Below are 25,667 nucleotides of genomic sequence, written 5' to 3' on the forward strand. Positions count from 1 at the left end.
AAGTCTGTTTTTCAAAAGCACAGCTTTTTCAGCTCTCCAGCAGAATTTATTAGTTTACATGGATGAGACAAACCACTTAACACTGGCAAGGGTGATTAACCTCCAGCTGTTGCGATACTACAAGTCCCATCATGCCTCTGCCTCTGGGTGTCATGCTTATGGCTGTTAGAGTCTTGCTATGCCTCATGGGACTTGTAGTTCTGCAACAGTTGGAGGTCCGCTAATTGCATATCCCGGATTTAGGCCAATATGTATTCTTCTACATATTTTTGTTAAAAAAAAAGAAATCGCAAAAAACGTATACTGATTGATTTGTGCAAAAGTTATAGCATCTAAAAAATAGGGGATATATTTATGGCGTTTTTCCTTTTTTTTTTTTTTTACTAGTAATGCTGGTGATCAGCGATTTTTAGCGGGACTGCGACATTGCAGCGGACAGATCAGACACTTTTTTGGGACCAGTGACATTTATACCGCAATCAGAGCTAAAAATAGACACTGATTACTGTATAAATGTCACTGGCAGGGAAGGAGTTAACACTAGGGGGCGAACAAGGGGTTAAGTGTTCCCTAGGGAACGTTTCTAACTGTGGGGGCTGTGTAGTGACTGGAAGTAGAGAGAGATCACTGTTCCTGATCACTAGGAACAGCAGATCTCTCTCTCTCCTCCCCTTTCAGAATGGGAATCTGTCTGTTTACATACACAGATCCCCACTCTGGCTCTCTGAGCAGCGATCGCGGGTGGCCGGCGGACACTGCGGCCTCTGGCCACGCGCATCAGCTCTTACGTCGTGCCACCAATACCCCTTAAAGCGCCCGCTGTACACCTACGGCAAGTTGCGCAGAGGAGCCAACCAGCTGCCGTATAACAATGGCGGCTGGTCAGCAAGTAGTTAAAATGATAGGTTTTTATTTATTCATGCTAAACCTTTATGAAGTCTGAGCTGGAATTTGGCTTCAATTTGTTAGTTTATCTAATCTGCTAATACATTTAACACTACCCTCTACCAAAACAGACATTGGTGCTGTATGCTGTGCCCCCTGTACTCAGTCCTTCAGAGTTACGTCTCACTAATACAGGAGGTGTATTACTGGCCAGATCTCCAGGTGAAGACAGAGGGGAAAAAAAACAAAGAAAAAGAAAACGAATGCAACCACCACATCTAAAAATTGGTAAGCTGCAATATAATAGATTTTTGGGTTATGGTTTAATACTGCTTTAAGTCACATGAAAATCGAAAAAAGTCCCATAAAGATCTTTTCAGAAACATATGACAGAAGATGCTCTTTTTTTTTGTATTACCTGTACAGGGCTGATAGGAGGAGGCGGAGCCTTGCGTTTTTTGGGAGTTCCACTTCTTTCTGAGCTTAATCTATTCGCTTGATCATGCTGAAAGTTTCATAGGCCAGAAAAAGTGAGCTGTTAGTTGGGTTAGTGGAAACCGAGCAAGACTATATAGTTCTAGAACTATGGCAAGAAATACTACTGATTGCTAGTGCAGAGTAAAGATATCACAAGGAATAGTAACTGCAAACAGAAGAAGTATAGCTACTCTATGTCCATCTCAAAAGTAAACAAAAAAAAAAGGAGTATCTGGCTGCAATGAAAGCATGCAACTTTCATAATCTTCGCTCGACATGCAGAAATGTCCAGAAGGGTGCAGTTTAGATACAGTCACCAATTGTAGACATTATACTGATGCACCATAGAATAAAACCCAACTCTGGGCTATTTTTTATTTTTTTGGCTCTCTTGGAGGTGGGAGCAATGCTCCTCTCTGCTGCTGTCCCCTGCAGTAAAGCTTTCCCACCACTAGATGTCCTCAGTTTTCTGGACTAAATTACATCCAACAACATTCAACCCAAAAGACTGAGGCTATACTGTAAGAGCAGGGTGTCATGGACCTGCCCCTGAGGGGCATAGCAATTTACATTCACATTCACACTGATATAATCACATCAGATCACTTTTTGCATTATTGAGGGCTGCCCAGTACTGGGATTGGATCCAAAGAGATAGAAGACACTGCAAGTCACATGATCAGCCTGGAGATTTCTGTCCATATCTGTTTCACGTCACCTTTTCTTTTTGACAGAATTAAGTATTCCAAAGCCATAGCAATAACTAGAATTAGATCATATAGTGTATCGCAAAAAAAAAATAAAAAAAAAATATATATATATATATACATACATACAATAACCAAGTTAGTAAACATTTGCATATAACAAAGTGCAATAGGGCTAAATTATGAAGATCCCACAGTTTATTCAAAATGACATAATAGTTCAATATAATACGATCTAGGAATATAAATCAAGTGAAAAACAACACCCAAAAGTGTCTTCAAATATATTTCATTACACTATGTTCCAGGTACAAGTCTACAGAGACCAGCTCTTTAATCCTTTTTACTGCAACCCCGATTGCTCTATCCTCCAGCTCCACTAACATGAGTCACTGTTCCCCCCGCAGGCATTATGGAAGATACAAGAGGCACAGGCATAGTGTTCTCCTCCTTAAAAAACTTTAGGCATACTGAAGAAGCCCAATAACAAGGGCGCAACGTCTATAAGGAGGAGCCGAGCCTGTGACGTCACGCCGTGCACTCACCCGGGAGTTGAGCCTGCATTTGTCAGGGCTGGGCTCAGCCCTTCCTTCTCTGAGCTGGCTGCTTAGCTGTTGACTAATTGCCAGCTCTTATTTCTCCACAGTTACACAGCTGATGATGATATCCTGCTTGTCAGTCCTGCCTACTTAAGCCGTCCAGCCCAGAAGATCTCTGCCTTCGTCAACATCACAGAGACCCTCCCCTGCATTCCTGTTTAAAGACTTGCTTGGCTGACATCCCTTCTGGCTCCAGATCCTGCTTGCTGTTTTATTACGATCATCTCCGCCTCCCTGACGTTTGGCTTGTCTGACTATCCGTTCCAGAACTCTGGCCATGTTTTGATTACGTTTGTTCTATTTACTTTTATTAACAGTAATAACAAGTGTGATTTAACTGTACTTCTGTCTCGGTCTGATTTCATGGTTTCTGACAGTGTTAGACTATTGATATTGAACACTTTTGTCAAGTTCTGTTTTTAGTCAGTGTATGTCTTTATATGCGGAAATAAAAGTTGTTTTTATGTTTGAGGTGAGCAGGTTGTTCACCTGGTGAAGGATGAACACAATAGGATGAAATATATTTGAAGACTCTTTTGGGTGTTTCCTTAAACTTAATCTATATTGCGAAGGACTATTGAACTTTGTAGATCATATTTTATTGGACTATTATGTAATTTTGAATGAATTGTGGGATCTTCATAACTTAGCACTATATTATATTACACTATTGCACTTTATGTCATATGCAAATGTTTACTAACTTAGTTATTGTACCTTATGATATTATATATATATATATATATATATATATATATATATATATATAATATATTTGCTGATAAGTTGTGCTAGACTATATTATCTAATTATTATTACAAAGCGCTGGGTGGAGAACTGTACGGGCCCTCTCACATGGGGCGGATCCGCTCATCGGACTCCGCCAGTTCAGCGGGGGGTCGCTCCATTGATCCCCGCTGAGCTGGCAGAAGACAGGTCCATCTCCACTCACTGTGCAGGGACGGCTCTGTCAGAGCACCACTTTCCTCTATGGGAGATCGGATGAAAACGCATCCGCCTGTCCGTTTTTATCCGAACCCATCCAATCCGATCCGCTGGACAGATGGCGGATGTATCACTATACGCCTGTTTTGAGTGTATATTATCGGGTCAGATGGCAGGCGGGTGTCAGTGGACACATCTCCGCTGACCTCCGCCTGCCCACACAAGTCAATGGGTGGCCTACTCAAATCCGCCTGAAAAATGGACAGGCAGATCCGAGCGGGCCTATCGAGTGAAAGGGGCCTTAGTGTTTGAGCTAGCAACTTGATGCATACATTCTATACATCATTGTTGCAGTTTCACTTTATTTTAGGTTGATAGTGCTGGTTTTCTTTACCATAGCAATAACTGCCACTGATAAACTTCTGATCTGTGGGAGCTCACAGACCAGTATCTAAAGGTCCTATGTGAGTTTGATTGTTACAAGATGCACTCATTCTGTAGATGTAAAGGGAATAAAGTCAACAATCAAAAGATGGGAGAATGGTAATAAAGCTATAAAAATCAAGCAACAAACTGTTTACAATTTAAACTCATAAACTAACATGGGTTTATTGGGTAAGGCAGTGCAAATCACAGTTAGGATGAGCTAAATGCATAAAACCAAAAGCAGCAAATTAGATTTTAGTTTACTGTGAATGGCACAAGATTAATTGTTCTGATTGGTCACTATGATTTGCAGTATTTTGCATTGGTAAATACATTTGAAAACCTTTTGTCATTATGTGCAGCAGAGATCCTTCCAAAGTAATAACAAAGAGCCCAGAACACTCACAGACAGCGACCTTCAATGCAGCTTTAAGCGGTATTGGCCAGGACGTAAAGTATAATTTTATTTTACTTTTAAATAGATTTCCATTGGAAGATCGATCTTTACTCTACTATGTGTGTCAGAAGTCACAAGGACAACAAAGAGGATGGATCTCCCAATAGAGGTGCTTATACTTTTCTACTCCAAAACCCCAAAAAAATAAAAAACCTGCGCTGGACTCATAAAGGGGGGGTGTTTCGAGCAGAAATGTTTTTGGATCATTGATAAGTACCTGCAATGGCTTGGTTGGGCTTCTTAGTCCTGTGTAGAGAAATAACAAGGTGAAATTCAGTTAATTAAAGGATATGTATGGGCAAAAAAAAAAAAAAATTTTTTTTAAGTATATCTCTACAATACATGTACATTATCCTGTGTTTTATCACTGCAAGTACAGAAAAACGATTGTTGATCCTGCATGAAATCCAGCGACATCTCAGCCTTCTGTTATTGGCCGACAATGCTTCCTTTGCTGCATTGAAATCCTAAGCAGTGTTATCAGCTCTGCCTGCTTTACTGTATATACTCGTTACTTTCCCATCAAAACATTTTTTCTGCCTTGATTGCCAAGAGCCTGGCCACATACTTTGTGTAGGGAAAGGGCTTTGGGGGAAATGTAGTTCTGGGGGTTGTGCGTATGTCATTACTAACTGATCTCCCAGTGGCTGCCCCTGCAAGACCTTTAAACACCCGGTAATGGTGACACAGGGTGTAATAAAAGACGTTTCTCTAAAAAGTAAAACAAAAACAAAAAACAATGCTCTAGAGCAGTGGTCTCCAAACCATGGCCCTTTGCTTGCCTTGCCTTATTCAGCCCTTGGGGCACTGTTCCTACCACTGAAATGAGGCACTATTACTCCCACCATTGGTACAAGTCACTATTCCACCCACTGACACCAACAATGAGCCACCATTCCTTTCACTGACACCAACAATGGGGCATTTTTCCCTCCACTGATACCAGTGATGGGGCACTATTCCTCCCACTGACACCAATGATGGGGCACTATTGTCAGGGCTGGGCTCAGCCCTTCCTTCTCTGAGCTGGCCACTCAGCTGTCGGCTAATTGCCAGCTCCTATCTCTCCACAGTTACTCAGCTGTTGATGATATCCTACTCATCAGTCCTATCCAGCCCAGAGGAGCTCTGCCTTCGCCTTGATCAACATCACAGAAACCATCTCCTGCTATCCTGTTCAAGACTTACTTTGCTGACGTCCCTTCTGGCTCCAGCTCATGCTTGCTGTTCTACTACATTGATCCCTGACTTCTGGCTTGGCTGACTATCCGTTCCGGTTACTGAACTTTGGCTATGTTTTGACTACATTTGTTCTTTTTACTTTTATTATTAAACATGTGTGATTTAACTGTATTTCTGTCTCAGCCTGATTTCACAGTTTCTGGCAACTATTCTTTCCACTGATACCAACAACGGGGCACTATTTCTCCCAATGACTCCAACAATGGGGCACTGTTCCTTCCACTGACAGCAACAATGGGGGATAATTCCTCCCACTAATATAAACAATGGGACACTACTCCTACTGACATTAACAATAGGGCACTATTCCTTCAACTAATACCAATGATGAGTCACTATTCCTCCTCCTACATTATCTAACCTTTTTACGCTTACTGACCACCAAGTCCAAACACTGTCTATTCCACTGATGCTGGGGCATTTTCTACTCTCATTGGCCACAGTCCAGCCCTCTTAAACCTTTAAGCCCTTCTCCGGACAAAATATTATTTTCCCCATGCAATGGGGCTGTGCCCACACTGCATGAGTCAACCGCTCATTTTTTCTAGGAGTGAGCACAAAGTTTATACTCCTCTGATCCTTCGATCCTCCAGAAAACCATCCCCAGGGTCCCATGGTGGACTGTTCCTGTTTATGGAGTGTGTGGACGTCAGGAACAGTCCATTTTAAGAACTGCTGTATTGGGGGGGCTGGATTGGTTTTGTATTGGGAGGATGGGAAGATCCATGCAGTGTGGACACAACCCCACTGCAAGGGAAAAAAAAAATTGCCCGGAGTTCAGCTTTAAAGAACTTTTGGAAAGTTTGGAGGCTTCTGATCTAGAGAGGGAAGGGGTGAAAGAGTCTCTTTAATCTCGATTCCTAAAGTACCCATGTACAGCCCGCATGAGCTTGATGTAAAAAACAAAAAAACACCACAATGCATTGCTACTTTTCTGTGGTGTATGTGACTTGCACTGTGGTAGACCTTTCAGTAAACAAGTTAACCTTATAGATTGTAAGCTCTGAGCAGGGCCTTCTCATCCCTCCTGTATTGATTTGTATTGTAACTGTACTGTCTGCCCCCATGTTGTAAAGTGCTGCACAAACTGTTGGCGCTATATAGATCCTGTATAATAATAATGACAGCAAATATTTCAAGTAGGTGGAAAAATAAAAGACGCTGGAACAGAAGTCCACAGTTTACTACACACATGACAAATTTCAGGATTATCAAATGACCATTCTGGGGCAAAGAGGCTTTGAGTAAGATAAGGGCTGTAAAGAAATGGTGAGAGATCTATCACATACAGGGTGCTCCACATACCCGTCTCGTGGCTCATTTTGGAGAGGAGAAGAGTAAGGAGGTGAGGATTTCCCGACATTCGGGCGTAATGAATGACATCGTGGCCCAAGGCATCTGTTAATGTCAGGTTAGCTCCCCTATGCACCAAAAGATCCGCCATATTGATCTGTCCGGCTTCACACGCCAACATTAAAGGAGACCTGGCAAAGGAACAATGAGAACATCAGAACAACACAGTTCGAGAACTATCGGTAATTACCACACCTAGTGAACACCGGTGTGGTCCTGACAAAATCCTACAGAATGTTGCAAAATATGTTTAAAGTGTATGTCCAGCCAAAGTTTTGATGGGGAGGGCTTACACACCTCCCAACTTTTTGACATGAGAATGAAGGACACCTATTAACAAAAGTACACGGCCCCTTAAATGAGAATTACACACACAAAAAAAAGATTAGTTAAACCCAAAATTCATTTTTACCACTACTATTCCTTTATACTGGCTTTTGAAATTTATAAATGCAACCATTTAGAAATTTAATTAACACTGTGAACACTTTTTGAAAGATAAATAGTGCATTTTTTTTTACAACTATTGTATATAGATCAGACCAAAATGAGGGACAAATGAGGAGAAAAAAGAGATAGGTGGACATTGTTCCAAATCTGGAACAGTCCCTCAAAATCAGTTGGGAGCGATGGGATTAGAACCCCTGTCTGGGTTTTACTGCTATCCAGGACTCCATTGGGCCCCTTTCACATAAGGCAGACTGCGGCTGCGATACACTTGCTCAGCATGGAATCTCTCCGCTGATCCCTGCTGAGCAGGCGGATGACAGGTCCGTATCTGGTCCACTCATGTACAGCAGACATGGACACAGACCACTCTCCTTTATGGGCTGCCGGATGTAAACGGGCCACCTGTCCATTTACACCCAACTGCCATACAATCCGGTGGCGAACATATCCTCATCCGTCTGTTTTTGGCAGATTGGATTGGATTCTCTAGAGCGAAGAATAGAGGTTCAGATCGGGTCCACCTGAAAAACTGACAGATGGACCTGATCAGAACATCCATGTGCAAGGGGGCTGAGAGAGTTTGTTTTCTGTCCTGGTGACAATGATTTTACCATACAGGAAGTGATCCATTGGTCAGTATTCCCTTTACACAAGTGTATTGCCGCGTACACACGACCGGACTTTGACGGACTAGATCTGACGGAATGAATCCATCAGATATTACGATCGTGTATGGGCTCCAGCAGACTTTTTCTCCCAACAGACCTTGATATAAGACATGTTTCAAATCTTTCCGATGGACTCGAGTCCGGTCGAAAAATTCGTTCGTCTGTATGCTAATCCGACGGACGTAAACTGACGCTAGGGCAGCTATTGGCTACTGGCTATGAAAATCCTTATTCTAGTTCGGTCGTACGTCATCATGTTCGAATCCGTCGGACTTTGGTGTAATTGTGTGTGGCCAAGTCCGTTCATTCAGAAAGTCCATCGGAACGCCGCCGAAAGTCCGTCCGACCTAGTCCATCAAAGTCTGGTCGTGTGTACGTGGCATATGAGTATATTTTAAGATTATCCAGTCCAGGCCAGGCCCCTCTATTGAGATCTGCAATCTATGTGCATCCTGAATTTTTAACATACACCTACATGTCATATAGGTAAATCATTTTATATCAAGTAAGGATCTACAATGTGGTGATGAAACCATTAATGCAATGATTAGTCTTTATTTTACTGCTACATAAATTAGGGTCTATGTGCTGACATATAAAGTACATAGATTACTAGAGGTACTACTTCTTCAGGTTTACACTTTGAAATGTATTGAATGATGGTATAGGAGATCTGTCATACAGAGAAGACACCAGTATGATTATCCCACGATGGAAGCAGTCATTCCTTAACTCGTGTATTTTGTCACACCTTTGGGTGAACATTATCAGCTCATTTTAATATAGGGGGGATATATCTACATCGGAGAGGTGTTTGGTGGTGCAAATAGCAGGAGTGGAAACAATTTCTCCATCTACACTACACAGCACAGATGGACGAATCTGCAGTGGCAGCTGATGAATTCTGACTGCCAGCGCTGGCGGCTGTCAGAATACCCGAAAGGTGTTTGCCCAGAAATTTTCTGCCTCGCTCTTTCAAATTTTTAATCAAAGCATGTCAGGTGTGAGGATGCTTTCAGGACCACTCATGGGCGTTTCATCAGAAATTGGCCAAAAATCAAACAGGGCATGGCCAGCTGTGCTTAGGCATGTTACAAGCAAGACACTATAAGTCTGTCTTAATTAGAACTACTGAAGCCGCTCCAACTTTAGAAAAGGTTCCTGTACTATTTCAAGGTGACTTCTATCCAACTCGTGCCCATAGACTTTAATGGAAAGCGACTCCAAGTGGGATGCTTATCTATATAAATGTGATTTGGAACCGACATTACAGGAAGATTACCCAGGCATTCCCTGAAGTTGCTTCAAACTTGTTTCAAAACTGCTTCAAAGTTGCTTTAAGTCACACGAAGTCGCCTGGCAAAGTCGCACTGCAAGTCTCGTCACTTTCAGATCACTGTAGTGTGAACTGAGCCTAAACTTCTATCTGGGCTAACATTTCTACATTGACAGGGAAAGAATACAAGTGAGTAGCAACAAATATACCTATTCCTGAAAGGTAATGCTGAACTATTGTTACAACAGTGCAGATTTAGAGTTTTTTTAGACTGGCTCTTTACGGTCTTCAGCTAGAGATACTTGCAACAACTATTATCGTCACATACACTACATTACGGAAAGTATTGGTACGTCTACCTTTACACGCACATGAACTTTAATGACATCCCAGTCTTTGTACATAGGGTTCAATATTGAGTTGGGCCACCCTTTGCAGCTAGAACAGCTTCAACTCTTCTGGGAAGGCTGTCCACAAGGTTTAGTAGTGTGTCTATGGGAATGTTTGACCATTCTTCCAGAAAAGCATTTGTGAGGTCAGGCACTGATGAGCAGTCATGTTGGAACAGGAAGGGGCCATCTCCAAAATGTCTTGATATGCTGAACTTAAGAGTTCCCTTCACTGGAACTAAGGTGCCAAGCCCAACCCCTGAAAAACAACCCCCTCCACCAAATGATTTGGACCAGTACACAAAGCAAGGTTCATAAAGACATGGGTGAGCGAGTTTGGGGTGAAGAACTTGACTGGACTGCACAGTCCTGACCTCAACCCAATAGAACAACTTTGGGATAAATTAGAGCTGAGACCGTCGAGCCAGGACTTCTTGTGTACATCAGTGATAGACCTCACAAATGTGCTTCTGGAAGAATGGTCAAACATTCCCCTAAACCTTGTGGACAGCCTTCCCAGAAGAGTTGAAGCGGTTATAGCTGCAAAGGGTGGGCCCACTCAATAATGAACCCTATGGACTAAGACTGGGAAGTCATTAAAGTTCATGTCTGTGTAAAAGCAGGAGTCCCAATACTTTTGGTACTATAATGTATATACAGTATCTCACAAAAGTGAGTACACCCCTCACATTTTTTGTAAATATTTTATTATATCTTTATATGTGGCAACACTGAAGAAATGACACTTTGCTACAATTGAATGTAGTGAGTGTACCTTAACCTGATAGAACAACTTTGGGATGAATTAGAGCGGAGACTGCGAGCCGTGGCTCTTTACTTCGGGCCCAATTTGTATGAGAGAGAGAGAGCGAGAGCGATAACACTGAATTTAACACACCTGCTCCCCATTCACACCTGAGGCCTTGTAACACGAACGAGTCACATGATACCGGGGAGGAAAAATGGCTAATTGGGCCCAATTTGGACATTTTCACTAAGGGGTGTACTCACTTTTGTTGCCAGTAGTTTAGACATTACTGGCTGTGTGTTGAGTTATTTTGAGGCAAACACAGCAGCTGTGGCAGCCTACATTGACAAACCAGGTGTAACGACATATTCAACGACCCATCACAGTTTTCTACGGAAGTGACGTTCCGTCGCCGCCATCTTGCTACACCCCACACTCGTCCACAGTAAGGATACACTAAGAAGGGGGAAGCATGTTGTTACACCCACCGGAGTTTGCATTTTACACATATTTATAACAGTAAAGTCAGTTTATATAGTGAAATACAGGACTGAGGCCGCGTACACACGCGGGGACTGTTCGCTCAACTTTGTCCGTCAAACAGTTTCAGCGGACAGTCCGCTCAAAATTTGCATGGACGGACTTGCCCACACACGACGAACGAACAGTCCACTGAAACCGTGCGCGATGACGTGAACGGCACGTACGACGGGACGAAAAATACGACGTCCTATACACTGCAATGCAAACTTCGGCGTGTAAATCCTTTCTGAGCATGCGCGGAACTTAGTTTGACGAACAAGCCTACACACGAGGGGACTGTTCGCTGAAACAAAGTTTCAGCGGACAGTTTTTCGGAATTTCCGAAAAACTTTGTTCAGCAGACTGTCCGCTGAAACTGTCCGCTGAAAGCCCACACACGGGCGGACTGTCCGCTGAAACACTGTTCAGCGGACAAAGTTGAGCGAACAGTCCCCGCGTGTGTACGCGGCCTTACAACTCTGTCTGACTACGTAGATCTTGAATTTTAAAAGCGACAATCCTGCTCATCTCACAGGTTTGATAATCTGACAGAAGTTCGCTGCTTTTAAAACTCAAGATCTAAGTAGTCAGACGGAGTTGTAAGTCCTTTATTTCACTACAGAAACTCACTTTACTGTTATAAATACGTCTAAAATGAAAAACTCCGGTGGGTGTAAGTCCTTGTACACTCGGTACTTTTACACTCGGTTGGACATTCCGACTGAAAATGTCCAATCGGACCGCGTTGTCGGAATATCCGACCGTGTGTGGGCTACATCGGACTGTTTCCGTCGGAATATCCGACCGACAAAGTTTTAGAGCTGGGCTATAAAATTTTCCGACAACATGATCCGATCAGACTTTGTCCGATCGTTTGTAGAGAATTCCGATCGGACAAAGTGCCACACATGCTCAGATCAAATTACGAGACCAAAGCTATTGGCTACTAGCCTGAACGTAGTCCCGTCGTAACTAAATAACGTATTCACGTTACAAACATAGTTGATGGGTGTAAGTTGTGTTTGATAATGAGGTTAGCCGGTAAACTCCTTCCTGGGTCTTAACAGTTTTCATTACCCAAATCTATATAGCAGGAAGTCATGAACTTTTCTATGGACTGCACCAGGGTTAAGGTAAGGCCTTGTTCTAAACATAACGGAAAGCTTTTATTTTACTGCAACAGGGGTACATTAATGGTACATAGGGGAGCTGGAATGTCTGTGTGTATGTAAGTGAGCCTGTACATTCCTATGTTGTACATTAATGAATGTTTTTATCTCAAAAATCCACATCCTTATTTTCCTATTTTTATCCGTGTATATGCCTGCTCGCCTGCCAATGGCATTTTCTATTTTTAAATGAGAATTTCAGCAGGAACACGTTCACATTCTTTGGCGAGCGTTTACTCACGGATCAAGAATGCAAAAATTCAACCTTTCATCAGCGAGGAAGATATATGAGACTTCACAATAAGTCATCTATTTTAGAACAGCCATTAATCCTTCCAAAATAAAGTGCAGACTGCCCAACTCCAAGACAATCCTTTCTAAAAACATACCTCAAGCTGTGCGATGGAATTCTTCATCCGTGAGACAATGTGTATCTGTAAACAGTGACGGCTCATTATCTGACCCTTATCAGGAAGATGAGAGGACATGTGATCCATACAATCGCTGGGAGCGCCGCTATACGGATCGTTATGTAACCTGAACCGAAAAGTCTGAAAGTAAACTCGTCGCCTACACATTTATTGGGAATTTATAGTCTATTTAAAGAGGCCCTTCAACAGCAATCCTATTTGTGCATTTCATATATTTTCTGTATGTTATTTACCTGTAAAAGCCCTCATTGCATACATCCAACCGCTCTGGTACGGCTGCTGGGTGTCGCCAACTTGGATGTGATGTCAGCAGCCCCTGCAGACTTGGAGCTGCCATTCAAGTAACACTATCAGTGGCGGCTGGTGTTTTTTTGTTTGGGGGGGGGGGGGGGGGGGGTCGGCAAACAACCACCCACTCCCCCCCCCCCCGTGGCACATCAAACTCCAACCTCCATGGCACCTCAAGCCCCAATACTCCCCCCGGCACCCAGCAGTTATTTCCCAAGCGGTGCTGCTGCCAAGACTGCCAGTACTGCCACAGGTCACTGATGAATGAATGTACTGCCACTGAACACTGAAGAATGAATGTACTGCCACTGGTCACTGATGCATTAATGACTGACCAGTGGTCAGCCATGAATGCATCAGTGGCCAGTGGCAGTACATTCATTCATCATCAGTGATCATGACCAGCAGTGTCAGTACATTAATTCATCAGTGACCATGACTACAAGTGTAAGTACATTCATTCATCAGTGACCATGACTACAAGTGGCAGTACATTAATTCATTAGTGACCATGACTACAAGTGGCGGTACATTCATTCATCAGTGACCATGACTACAAGTGGCAGTACATTCATTCATCAGTGACCATGACTACAAGTGGCAGTACATTCATTCATCAGTGACCATGACTACAAGTGGCAGTACATTCATTCATCAGTGACCATGACTACAAGTGGCAGTACATTCATTCATCAGTGACCATGACTACAAGTGGCAGTACATTCATTCATCAGTGACCATGACTACAATTGGCAGTAAATTATTCATCAATTACCGTGACCAGTGGCTGCAAATTCATTAATCAGTGACCGTGACCAGTGGCAGTAAATTATTCACCAGTGGCAGTAAATTCATTCATCATTTACTATGACCAATGACATTAAATTATTAATCAATTACCATGACCAGTGACAAATTATTAATCAGTTATCGTGACCATTAAAGCGGTTCTGCACCTAAAAAAAAAAATATTAAAAGCCAGCAGCTACTAATATTGCAGCTGCTGACTTTTAATAAAATCACACTTACCTGTTCCAGGGTCCAGCGATGTCGGCGGCAGATGAAGAGCGATCGCTCGTCTCGCTGCTGCCCCCGCCGCCATCCTCTGTCAGGGAATCGGGAAGTGAAGCATTACAGCTTCACTGACCGGTTCCCTACTGCGCATGCGCGAGTCGCGCTGCGCGTCTCTTATGGTCCCCCGCTGTGTCTCTGGGAACTGTGTTTTTCCCAGAACACAACGGGGGGGGGGGCGGGGGGTCTGCGGCGGTCTGCCCGGAAGTGGGTGCAGATACCTGGATTATCCAGGTAACTGCACCCCCCTCCCCCCTGAAAGGTGCCGATTGTGTCACCGGAGGGGGTAAGGGATCAGATTAGCGAAACTTCCCCTTTAGGGTGAAGAACCGCTTTAACATTAAATTATCAATTACCGTGGATAGTGACAATTATTAATCAATTACCGTGGACAGTGACAATAAATTATTAATCAATTACCGTCACCAGTGACAATAAATTATCAATTACCGTGGACAGTGACAATAAATTATTAATCAATTACCGTCACCAGTGACAATAAATTATCAATTACCGTGGACAGTGACAATAAATTATTAATCAATTACCGTGGACAGTGACAATAAATTATCAGTTACCGTGGACAGTGACAATAAATAATTAATCAATTACCGTGGGCAGTGACAATAAATAATTAACCACTTGCTTACTGGGCACTTAAACACCCTTCCTGCCCAGACCAATTTCCAGCATTCGGTGCTCTCACACTTTAAATGACAATTACTCAGTCATGCAACACTGTACCCAAATGAATTTTTTGTCCTTTTTTTCCCACAAATAGAGCTTTCTTTTGCTGGTATTTGATCACCTCTGGGGTTTTTATTTTTTTGCGCTATAAATGAAAAAAGACCGAAAATTTTGAAAAAAAACGCATATTTCTTTATTTCTGTGACAAAATTATGCAAATTATTAATTTTTCTTCATACATTTTGGCCACAATTTATACTGCTACATATCTTTGGTAAAAATAACCCAAATTAGTGGATATTATTTAGTCTTTGTGAAAGTTAAAGAGTCTACAAGCTGTGGTGCGAATCGCACAAAGTTGATCACATCTGATGTACTGGTGGCCGATCTCACTTCTTGTGACCCGAACAAGTCAGGAAAGTACAAATACCCCCCAAATGACCCCTTTTTGGAAAGTAGACATTCCAAGGTATTTAGTAAGAGGCATGGTGAGCTTTTTGATGTTGTCATTTTTTTCCCACAATTCTTTGCAAAATTAAGATTTTTCATTTTTTTTATTTTTTTCCACAAAATTGTTATTGTAATAGGTTATTTCTCTCACATGGCATGTGTATACCACAAATGACACCCCCAAAAAATTCTGCTACTCCTCCTGAGTATTACAATACCACATGTGTGGCACTTTTTCACAGCCTGTCTACATAGAGAGGCCCAACTTGCAGAGAGCGCCATCAGGTGTTCTAGGAGCATAAATTACACATCTAACTTGTTGACTATTTATTACACTTTTGAAGGCCCTGGAGCACCAGGACAATGACACGTGACACTGATGACAGATGGCACTGATACGTGGCACTGATGACACTTATACGTGGCACTGATGACACATGGCACTGATGACAGATGGCACTAATATGTGGCACTGATGACAGATGGCACTTATACGTGGCACTGATGACACGTGGCACTGATGACAGATGGCACTAATACGTGGCACTGATGACAGATGGCACTAATACGTGGCACCGATGACAGATGGCACTAATACGTAGCACTGATGACGCGTGACACTGATGACAGATGGCACTGATAAGTGGCATTGATGACACGTGACACTGACGACAAATGGCACTGATACGTGGCACTGATGACACTTATACGTGGCACTGATGACACATGGCATTGATGACAGATGGCACTAATACGTGGCACTGATGACAGATGGCACTAATACGTAGCACTGATGACGCGTGACACTGATGACAGATGGCACTGATAAGTGGCATTGATGACACGTGACACTGACGACAAATGGCACTGATATGTGGCACTGATGGCAGATGGCACTAATATGTGGCACTGATGACAGATGGCCCTATGTGGCACTGATGACAGATGGCACTGGGGACAAATGGTACTGACAACAGGTGGCACTGGGGACAGATAGCACTAACAGGTGGCACTGGGGACAGATAGCACTAGCAGGTGGCACTGGGGGCAGGTAGCACTGGGGTGGATGGCACTGGTGCTGATGGCACTGGGGTGGATGGCCCTGGGGCAGCATGGCACTGGGGGAGCATGGCACTGGGGCGGATGGCACTTTTTTTAATTTATTTTTTTATTTTCCCACTTACAGCCGCTGCAGCCGTTCATCTCTCCCCTCTCACACGCTGTCTGTGTGAGGAGGGAGATCGGCGCTGAGAGATGATCTCATATGTTTGCATATGAGATCATCTCACATTGGACACCCCGATCACGCTGTAAACGGCCGCTGTGATTGGCCGTTTACAGCGATCTGTGTTTGCCTGTCTCTGGGGGACACGGCAAACACAAAACTTCCCCGATGCGCGCCCGCGGTGGCTCGCATTGCGGAAGTAAACACCAGGACGTCCAGGGACGGCCTCCCGGATGAAAGCGCCTGCTCTATAGCCGTCATTCGGCTATAGGGCAGGCGGGAAGAGGTTAATCAGTTACCGTGGACAGTGGCAGTACATTTACCATTTACTCCTACCCCCCCCGCCATGCTGCATATTACAGATATCACAGACATGCCATGCAGCCTGCAGTTGATTTTCTTATTTAGTGCTTACTTGATGATACTGGTTAGGTTATGGATTACTTTGTCCCTGGACACTGACCCAGTCTGTGCTGCTGTCTGGAGTGGAATCATGCAGGCTGCAGCTGTGGAGTGTGGAGCAATGTTCTGGTTCCTCGCTCCTCGTTCCTCCTCGGCGGCGCTTTCCTTTCACTCCCAGGCCAGGCAGCTAAGCTTGAACTCCTCCCATATCCCCGGGCCGCCTCCGCCCTCCGGCCGTGACGTCACGGTGCTGGGACAAGTAAGATAAGGGGAGTGAGTGGCAGCGTCACCAGGGGGGTTGTACTTGTGCGCCGGCCCAGGTGCTGTGGCGGAGCCGCGGCCGGCGGCGGCGGTGAAAATAAAAAAGTAATAAAGCTCAAACTGACAACCGGCCCACTGAGCCAATCGGCCCACCGGGAATCTCCCGGTAGTCCCGATGGCCAGTACAGGCCTGACAGGTGCTTATTCACACCAGTGAATGAAAAATATTCTTTGGGCTGGCTTCTAGTAAATGGTTTGGTTTATTTCTTTTTTTTTTTTATTCTGTGCTGTCTATCCTTTTTATTTCATTTTTTTTCTCTGATCTTTATAATGGATCTTGCTGAAAAAAAGATTAGCTATATTGTTGGAAACACAACTATGGAAGTATTCCTTTGTAACGAGACTGTAATGGCAGTAATGTCTAGATGTCTCATGTTTCATGTTTCCAGCCTATGACCGTCTCCTGAAGCATCTCACCATTATCATTATACAGCTCTGATACCATGTCTACCGGTTGCATGTCTGCAGTCCCTGACAGCTCTCCATAGCATTCCATTTCCTCAGTATTATGTATGGCTCTCCTTGCTGATATCAGGGGCTGCGCTTGTGCTCCACTATATCATGAAAGTTGACCATCACTAATAGATTTCATTTTCACTCCTCCACGGGCAGCTTCATAAAAGGTTATACAGGGAGGTGAGAGGAGCTGGGCCAGCACAGGTAGTAATTAGCCACTCGCAAAAGAGAAGAGGGCTGTGACATGCAAGGGGGAGGGGGCTCTACTATGAAATGTACTCTTCCTGGGGTAGTCAGATTTTTTTAGCTAGTTCAAAGCACGTTGAAGGAAAACTGCAAATCAATAAAAATTCATAGAAAGGAAAAATTTTGGAAGTTAAAGTGGGAGTTCCGCCGTTTTACAAATACAGCAGCTGCTGGCTTTTAAAATATGGACACTTACCCCTCCAGCATGCCCGCAAAGTCGGCACCCGAAGCCGATCTGTCGATCGGCTCTCAGGTGCTGCCGCCGCCATCTTTGGTGTGGGAATCAGGAAGTGAAGCCTTGCGGCTTCACTTCCCGGTTCCCTATTGCGCATGTGCGAGTCGCGATGCGCAATAAGGACGGTCCCTGCTGTCTCTGAAATCCGTGCGTTTCCCAGCAGACAGCGAGGGCCCCGCAGGAAGTGGCGTAAATACCAGCAGATTCTGCGGCTATCTATGCCCGGAAGTGGGTGAAGATACCTGTATTATACAGGTATCTGTACCCCTCTCTCCTCTGAAAGGTGGCAATTGTGGCACCGGAGGGGGGGAGGGTTCCGATGAGCGGAAGTTCCACTTTAGGGTGGAACTCCGCTTTAAGCATCATACACATGATCAGATTGTTGGCCAACAAATCCGTGGAATTTTGTACGAAGGGCATTGGCCCAAACTTGTCTTGCATACACACAGTCACACAAATGTTGGCCAACAAATACGAACGTAGTGACGTACTGGATGTACTATGTGGTTTTTCAGCTCTTTAGCGCCACCCTTTGGGCTCTAATTTCATGTTAGAAGAAGGTGGCGAGTGTTGATTTGCGCTTTTCATTTTGCGCTTTTCATTTAGTTTCTGAACGGCCATCCGTCAACCAGACATGTTGCGGAATCGGAGGAGATAATGTGCCATTTATTATTGGCCTTGGAGTTATTGCTTTGACATTTTGGTTGAATAATAATGATTTGATTTGGTATATTTTCTATATTTTTGGATGCATAGAATGCACTTTTTGGTTAAGTTCTATTGGCAGATAGCATGTCTCATTTTATTTGTTTTCTTTTTTTAATGCACAATAAAAAAAAATGTGGAGAATAATACTTGGCTATGTGTTTTACTTCAAATGACAGTTTGGGAGTCGGCGTTACATTTTAAAAAACACAATGTAAAATTAACAAGGGACACCAACATAGTTGTATCTTTCATATTATAAACTACAGGATAATGGTGTTGTGGTAACTTGCCCCCAAAAAAAGAAAAAAGAAAAAGCATAATAATATTATTCTTGTTATCACTAGAAACAAAAAGCCTTTGAAAATTTGTTTCTAATAACTCCATTAGTATCACCAGCAAAGCAGCTTCATTATTATCCCATTAAAGAAGAAGAGAATGTGCGCTGCATTTCGAGATTTCATAATTTGCCACATCACAAATGTTAATTCTCCATTACGAACGCTGGTTTACAAGACCCACTGCTTCTAGTTTGTCCTTGCTTCCGAGCATGCGTGTTTGTACTTTGGACTTTTGTCTGACGGACTTGTGTACACACAATTGGAAAATCCGACAACAGACATTTGTCTGTGGAAAATCTGACAATTGTCCGATGGAACGTACACACGGTTGGATTTACCACCAACAGCCTGACATCGTACATTTCCCATTGGAAAGTCTGATCGTGTGCGTTTTTATATTTATTCTTATTTGCATTAACAGATCTTTTTACTGTAAAATGTGCTCACCCCCTTGGAAATGTTACATTTTTACTGGAATATAATATTTAATCTCAGAGGATTTAAAGTGTATAATCAGCCCAATTTTTTTTAGTTTTTAGTTTTGATAGAGTAGAAAATGGTTAAACTATCATTTTATTTATGTTTTGTTCTCTGTATCTCATTGGGGAGTTTTCCTTTCACTTCCTGTCCAGGAGATGCAATAGGAATTCCACAAAGTGAAGGGAAGTCTCTCTCTTAGTGTCACCACAATGGCTGTCCCCATTGGAAGATTTACATTTTAAGGCCAGGCAAGAATCTCTTTTCCCTGCTACAGACTGTACTGTATAGTCAATACATAATATAGGACGGGGGTCTCCAAACGTTCTAAACAAAGGTCACATTTACTGTCCTTCAGACTTAAGAGGGGCCAGACTCCCTGGCAGTGGGAGTAGAAAATGTCCTGGTGTCACTGGAAGAAAAACAGTGTGCCCTCTTTTGCATTAGTGGAAGGAATAGTGTCCCATCATTGGTACCAGTGGAATGAATAGTGTCCCATCATTGGTGTCAGTGGAAGGAATAGTGTCCCATCATTGGTGTCAGTGGAAGGAATAGTGCCCCATCATTGGTGTCAGTGGAAGGAATTGTGCCGTATTATTGGTGTCAGTATAGTGCTGTGTTGTCAGTGTCAATGGCAGAAATTATGCCCCGCGGTTGCTGACAGTGGGGGGGGGGGGGGGGGGGGGTGGGGATAGTACCATAAGGGGTGGATGAAACCAAGCAAAGGGTGGCTTTAGGCCCCTGGGCCACAGTTTGGAGACCACTGGTATAGAATATTCTTACCAACACATAGAAAGATGATATACGTACTTTCCATTCTTGTCTGTGATGTTCACATCAGCTTTCTGATCCAAGAGACACTTGCAGGCTTCTAGGTGGCCGTACTGCACTGAGATAAGAAGAGGAGTGTTTCCATCCTGTAAAACATAGAAGATGAACATGTATGGGAACCCAAGACCAATATGTCATATACTACAGACTACGAGTCCTTAGAGGTGGTGGCTGCATTTTGTTTTCTTATTTTCATTTTTCCCCTTTATTTTCACCTGGTGATCCTGCCAGTAAGGCCCATTTCACACAGATGGAATACTTTACTGTCTCTCTGAAAAGCAATCCTTTCTGGTGGATAGCAGGTATTCAGGAGCCAATACCGCAATTTCCTAAATGCATGTTATTTTCTGATACCAAGGGGCTATTACATTGAAATAGCACTCCGCAGCCACATTGCAAGCATTTGGTATGCAGTTGCGGTTCTAAACACTTCAATGGACATGCAATTAGCGGACCTTCAGCTGTTGCAAAACTACAAGTCCCATCATGCCTCTGCCTCTGGGTGTCATGCTTGTGGCTGTCAGAATCTTGCTATGCCTCGTGGGACTTGTAGCAACAGTCCCACGAGGGACTGCAACAGCTGGAGGTCCACTAAGTGCATATCCCTGGTCTACACACTTGTTTTGTTTTTAGGAAGAACCCAAATCTCATAACTAGTAACAAGCACACACTTAAAATAATGATCCTTTAAGATTTTACACTATGTGAAGATTTTTGTATTTTTGGGGATGATTTATGCAAACATCATCTGGATGGTCTTCATGTATGGTTCGAAAGGAGGTTCAGACGGCATCACAAGGCCCTGGCTGGGTGTGTAGCCACAGGCGCCATTGACCCTCCGTGATAGGAGGTCTATGTGAGCTGGTAAGGATTTTATTTATTAAATGTCACTTTGTTATTTATGGGTGTAAATGCTCATTCAGCATGACGAGTTGTTTTTGATTATTATGGGACTGTGTATCTCACAGGAGAATTGCTGCTTGAATAATTGGTGTATTATTTGGTCAATTTTACGTAATATGCGCGGTTTTTCTTTTTTACACACTTAAAATATCTTTTTGATGTTGTGATCACCTACAATGCTGCAAAGCCTATAGAATGGTGTGTTCTCCTTAGGCCGCGTACACACGCGCGGACTGTTCGCCCAACTTTGTCCGTCCAACAGTTTCGGCAAACAGTCCGCTCAAAATTAGCATGGACGGACATGGCCACACACGACGAACGAACAGTTTGCTGAAACCGTGCGCGATGACGTGAACGGCACGTACGACGGGACGAAAAATACGACGTCCTATACACTGCATTATAACTTTCGGCGTGTTAAGCCTTTCTGAGCATGCGCGGAACTTAGTTTGTCGAACAAGCCTACACACGGGCGGACTGTTCGCTCAAACAAGGTTTCAGCGGACAGTTTTTCGGAATTTCCGAAAAACCTTGTTCGTCCAACTGTCCGCTGAAACTGTCCGCTGAAAGCCCACACACGAGCGGACTGTCCGCCCAAACACTGTTCAGCGGACAAAGTTGGGCGAACAGTCCGCCCGTGTGTACGCGGCCTTAAGCCTTGTAGAAACAATGAAAATATCGGATAAACGATCGTCCGGTTTTTAATGCATGCTAGTCTTATTACGAGAACCAATAGGTTACTAAAGTTACAAAAATTCTTTTACAAAAGAATACAACTTCAGAAGTAATTAATGTGTTGTATTGTAATGTATTCTTTCATTTCAGTTGAATACCCTACTGATTAAACACTTGCTTACTGGGCACTAAAACCCCCTTCCTGCCCAGACCAACTTTCAGCGCTGTCCCTCTTTGAATGACAATTACGTGGTCATGCTACACTGTACCCATATGAAATTTTTATCATTTCTTTTCACATAAATAAAGCTTTTTTTGTAGTATTTAATCAGCATTGCGTTTTTTTTTTGTCTAAACAAAAAAATGACTGAAAATGGAAAAAACAAAAACAAAGACGTTTTTCATATTTTGTTATAAAATTATGCAAACGAGTAATTTTTCTCCTTCACTGATATGCACTGATAGGTGACACTAATAGGCAGCACTGGTGACCACTGATCAGGAGGCACTGATGGGCACCGATAGAGAGCACTGGTGGGCACGGATTTTCAGCACTGGTTGGCACGTAGTGGACCGATGTCCTAACAGAATCCGGTTACCAGCTTTATTCTTTTCTTCGTGCTGACAGCGTGAAAAAAAAAAGAAGAAGCTGGTAACCGGCTCCTGTTTACTTCCATAATCAGCTGTCATTGGCTGACAGATGATCACGTAACAAAGGGTCCACTGTGATTGGCCCTTTACCCTGCTCTGAGATCAGCCACGTCCAAAGAACTTAGTGAACACAGAGCATGCTGTGGGGGTGCGAGAACAAGAGGACGTCCATGGACGGCCTCCTGGCATTTGGGGTCCGCAATGTAGCCGTCTTTCGGCTATAGCGTGGACGTCAAGTGGTTAAACGAAAATCATACGTTCTGGTATCGTACGAGAAAATTTGCGTTTGTCCCTTCAAATAATTGTGGATGAATTGTCGTGATCGGCTCTCGAAAACTGTGTACCAACGATCAGCTTATTGGGCGATTGTTTTGCATGATTTTCTGATCGTGTGCACTAGACATAAGGCTGGTGTAAACTGTCTTTGACTTTACGGTTGGCTTATGTATATTAGTTATTATTAGGTAGAGTGTACATTGTAATCTTCACTAAAAGCCTATATTTAATGGAATCACAAATTACACCAGGAAGAGAGTACGTCCGGCATTGATGAGAAGAAGAAAGCTTAACCGGCCCGTCATTATCCAGATGAGTCGGATAAGTAATATCTTACTCAGCACAAAGAGGAGGATAAGAGGACAGGAAAGGAGATAGAGGAGCAGATAATCCTGGAGGTGCCAGGCTGAGATTCCAGGCTTCTTATCTAATTAGGGAAGAACTCAGCTGACAAACCAAATAGGTAAAATAATTGACCAAGGGCTGCCAAAGGGTGAGCCGATGTCTCTCATTTCTAGCAGAGTTCCCGTTTGTACATGGCTGTGTCCAGCGTCCCAACTGTCTTTCTGGACACAATGACATCTTATTATGTATTTTACATTTAGTGAAATCCCACTTTTACTTTTCAGTGTTGCCTTTTGAAGACAACCTAATGCAAACTAGCTTGACATTTAGCCCCCGGTCACACCAGATTGACTCGTCATGCGATTTGACAGGTTCAAATCGCACGACAAGCAATAATTGTCAGCAATGGAACTGTTCAAATCGGGGCGACGCAGACTTTGCGGTGTCACATCGATTTGAAAAAGTAGTTTCTGCCGATTTCAGGTGTGACTTGCATAGATATCTGTGCATGAAATTGCACAGATGTTGGCCAAGTTGTACCTGAAAGTGGAGTTCCACCCAAAAATGGATCTTCTGCTTTTCCGGTTCCTCCCCCCCCTCCGGTGTTACATTTGGCACCTTTCAGGGGAGAGGGGGAGAAGATACCTGTCCAATACAGGCATTTTGTTCCCACTTCCGGGCATAGATACCCGAGCCACATGCGGGTATCTACGCCACTTCCTGCGCCTTCTCCGCCCCCCCCCCCGCTGTCTTCTGGGAGACACACAGGTCCCAAAAGACAGCAGGGACCAGTGAGATAGTGCAGTGCGAGTCACGCATGTGGAGTAGGAACCCAGGAAGTGAAGCTGCAAGGCTTCACTTCCTGATTCCCTTACTGAAGATGGCGGCAGCAGCACCCGACAGCCCAGGGATAGATTGGCATTGGTTGACATCGCTGGCACCCTGGACAAGTAAGTGTCCCTATTTTAAAATTCAGCTGTTGCAGTATTGGTAGCTGCTGACTTAAAAAAAAAAAAAAAAAATCGACGGACCTCCGCTTTAAGTTGCACAGACATGCGGCTTTGAAAATCGTGTGATTTCAAGTGAAGTTGCACGATTTCAAAGTCAGATTTCGTGTGAGTGGGGGCTTAGAGTCGGTTCACACAGAGGCAGCACGACTTGCAGCGTGACTGCCTCAGGCGACTGGCATTCGACTTCAGCGGCGGCTTGCAAAATTACTTCTGTATAGAAGTCATTGCAAGTCGTCTGAAGTTGCCCCAAAAGTAGTACAGGAACCTTTTTCTAAGTCTAAGCCTTTTTCACTCCTAATCTGTGTTTTTTCAAATGTGATTAGGCATGTCAAGCGCTTGGAAATTTGTTCATTTCATTGTCCAGCATGTTATTTATTTTGGCCATTAAAATAAAAAAAATGCTTAAACGCTAAACGCACCGAGCGTTAACATGCATTTAGACACATTATTTTATTTATTTCAGGTACTTACATAGCACTGTCAATTATGTAGAGCTTTACATATATATTGTACATTCACATCAGTCTCTACTCTCAAGGAGCTTACAATCTAAGGTCCCTAACTCACATTCATATACTAGGGCCATTTTAGACAGGATCCAATTAACCTACCAACATGTCTTTATAATGTGGGAGGAAACTGGAGTGCCTGGAGGAAACCCACACAAACACAGGGAGAACATGCAAACTCCAGGCAGGTAGTGTCGTGGTTTGGATTCAAACTGCTAGGTGAAAGTGCCATTCACTACATATTTACACACGTTTCGGCCTGAAGAAGCCTCGCTCCCTTTGCAGAGACTTTGTTTCAGAGACTCAGAGTTGACAGGGGCTCACCCCCTAGAACTCTGTGTTCAACTTATTTCAGGACTTATGGACTTGATCTATTTTTCACAAAAACTTTTGTTTAGTTTTTTTTATTATATTTTTTTATTCAATTTTTACCTCTAAAATATATTTGCTATTGATGAACCAGCATACTTATGCATGTTCTCCCACTATTTTTCATAATCAGGTGTTTCAGAGCTGAGCGTTACACCAGTGCTTTATTTGTGTGTTTTTCTAATATTAAAATAACAAAAATGTTTTACTTACCTGCTCTGTTGCAGTGGATTTGCATAGAGCAGCCCGATCCTCCTCTTCTCGGGTCCCTCTTCTGTGATCCTGGCCTTCTCTGATCCTGGCCCCTCCCTCCTGTTCAGTGCCCCCACAGCAAGCAGCTTACAGGGAGCTGTGATTGGGGTCACCTGACCCGAATCACAGCTCCCTGTATCCATTCAGACACGGAGCCTCGGCCCTGCCCCCCTTTCCCCTGATTGGCTTGCTGACTTT

The 25,667-nt window shown here is 43.5% G+C and overlaps 1 protein-coding gene across 2 annotated transcripts in view; it reads right to left on the reverse strand.

The window, feature by feature from the left end:
* RAI14 (retinoic acid induced 14) overlaps positions 1-25,667 on the reverse strand; it is a 254,013-nt gene that overhangs the window by 40,582 nt on the left and 187,764 nt on the right. The window contains exons 8-11 of one of the 2 annotated variants that reach the window (XM_077462879.1): positions 20,459-20,565; positions 7,044-7,222; positions 4,714-4,742; positions 1,304-1,390 (exon numbers count right to left, since the gene is read on the reverse strand). In XM_077462879.1, coding sequence (XP_077319005.1) covers positions 1,304-1,390; positions 4,714-4,742; positions 7,044-7,222; positions 20,459-20,565 — 402 coding nt within the window. The remainder of the gene's footprint in view (positions 1-1,303; positions 1,391-4,713; positions 4,743-7,043; positions 7,223-20,458; positions 20,566-25,667) is intronic. The other variant, XM_077462880.1, reaches the window with a different exon arrangement.

This window comes from Lithobates pipiens, unplaced genomic scaffold (assembly GCF_037356315.1).
Source record: "Lithobates pipiens isolate NorthernLeopardFrog02 unplaced genomic scaffold, aLitPip1_a1.2 Scaffold_3, whole genome shotgun sequence".
Lineage (NCBI taxonomy): Eukaryota > Metazoa > Chordata > Amphibia > Anura > Ranidae > Lithobates > Lithobates pipiens.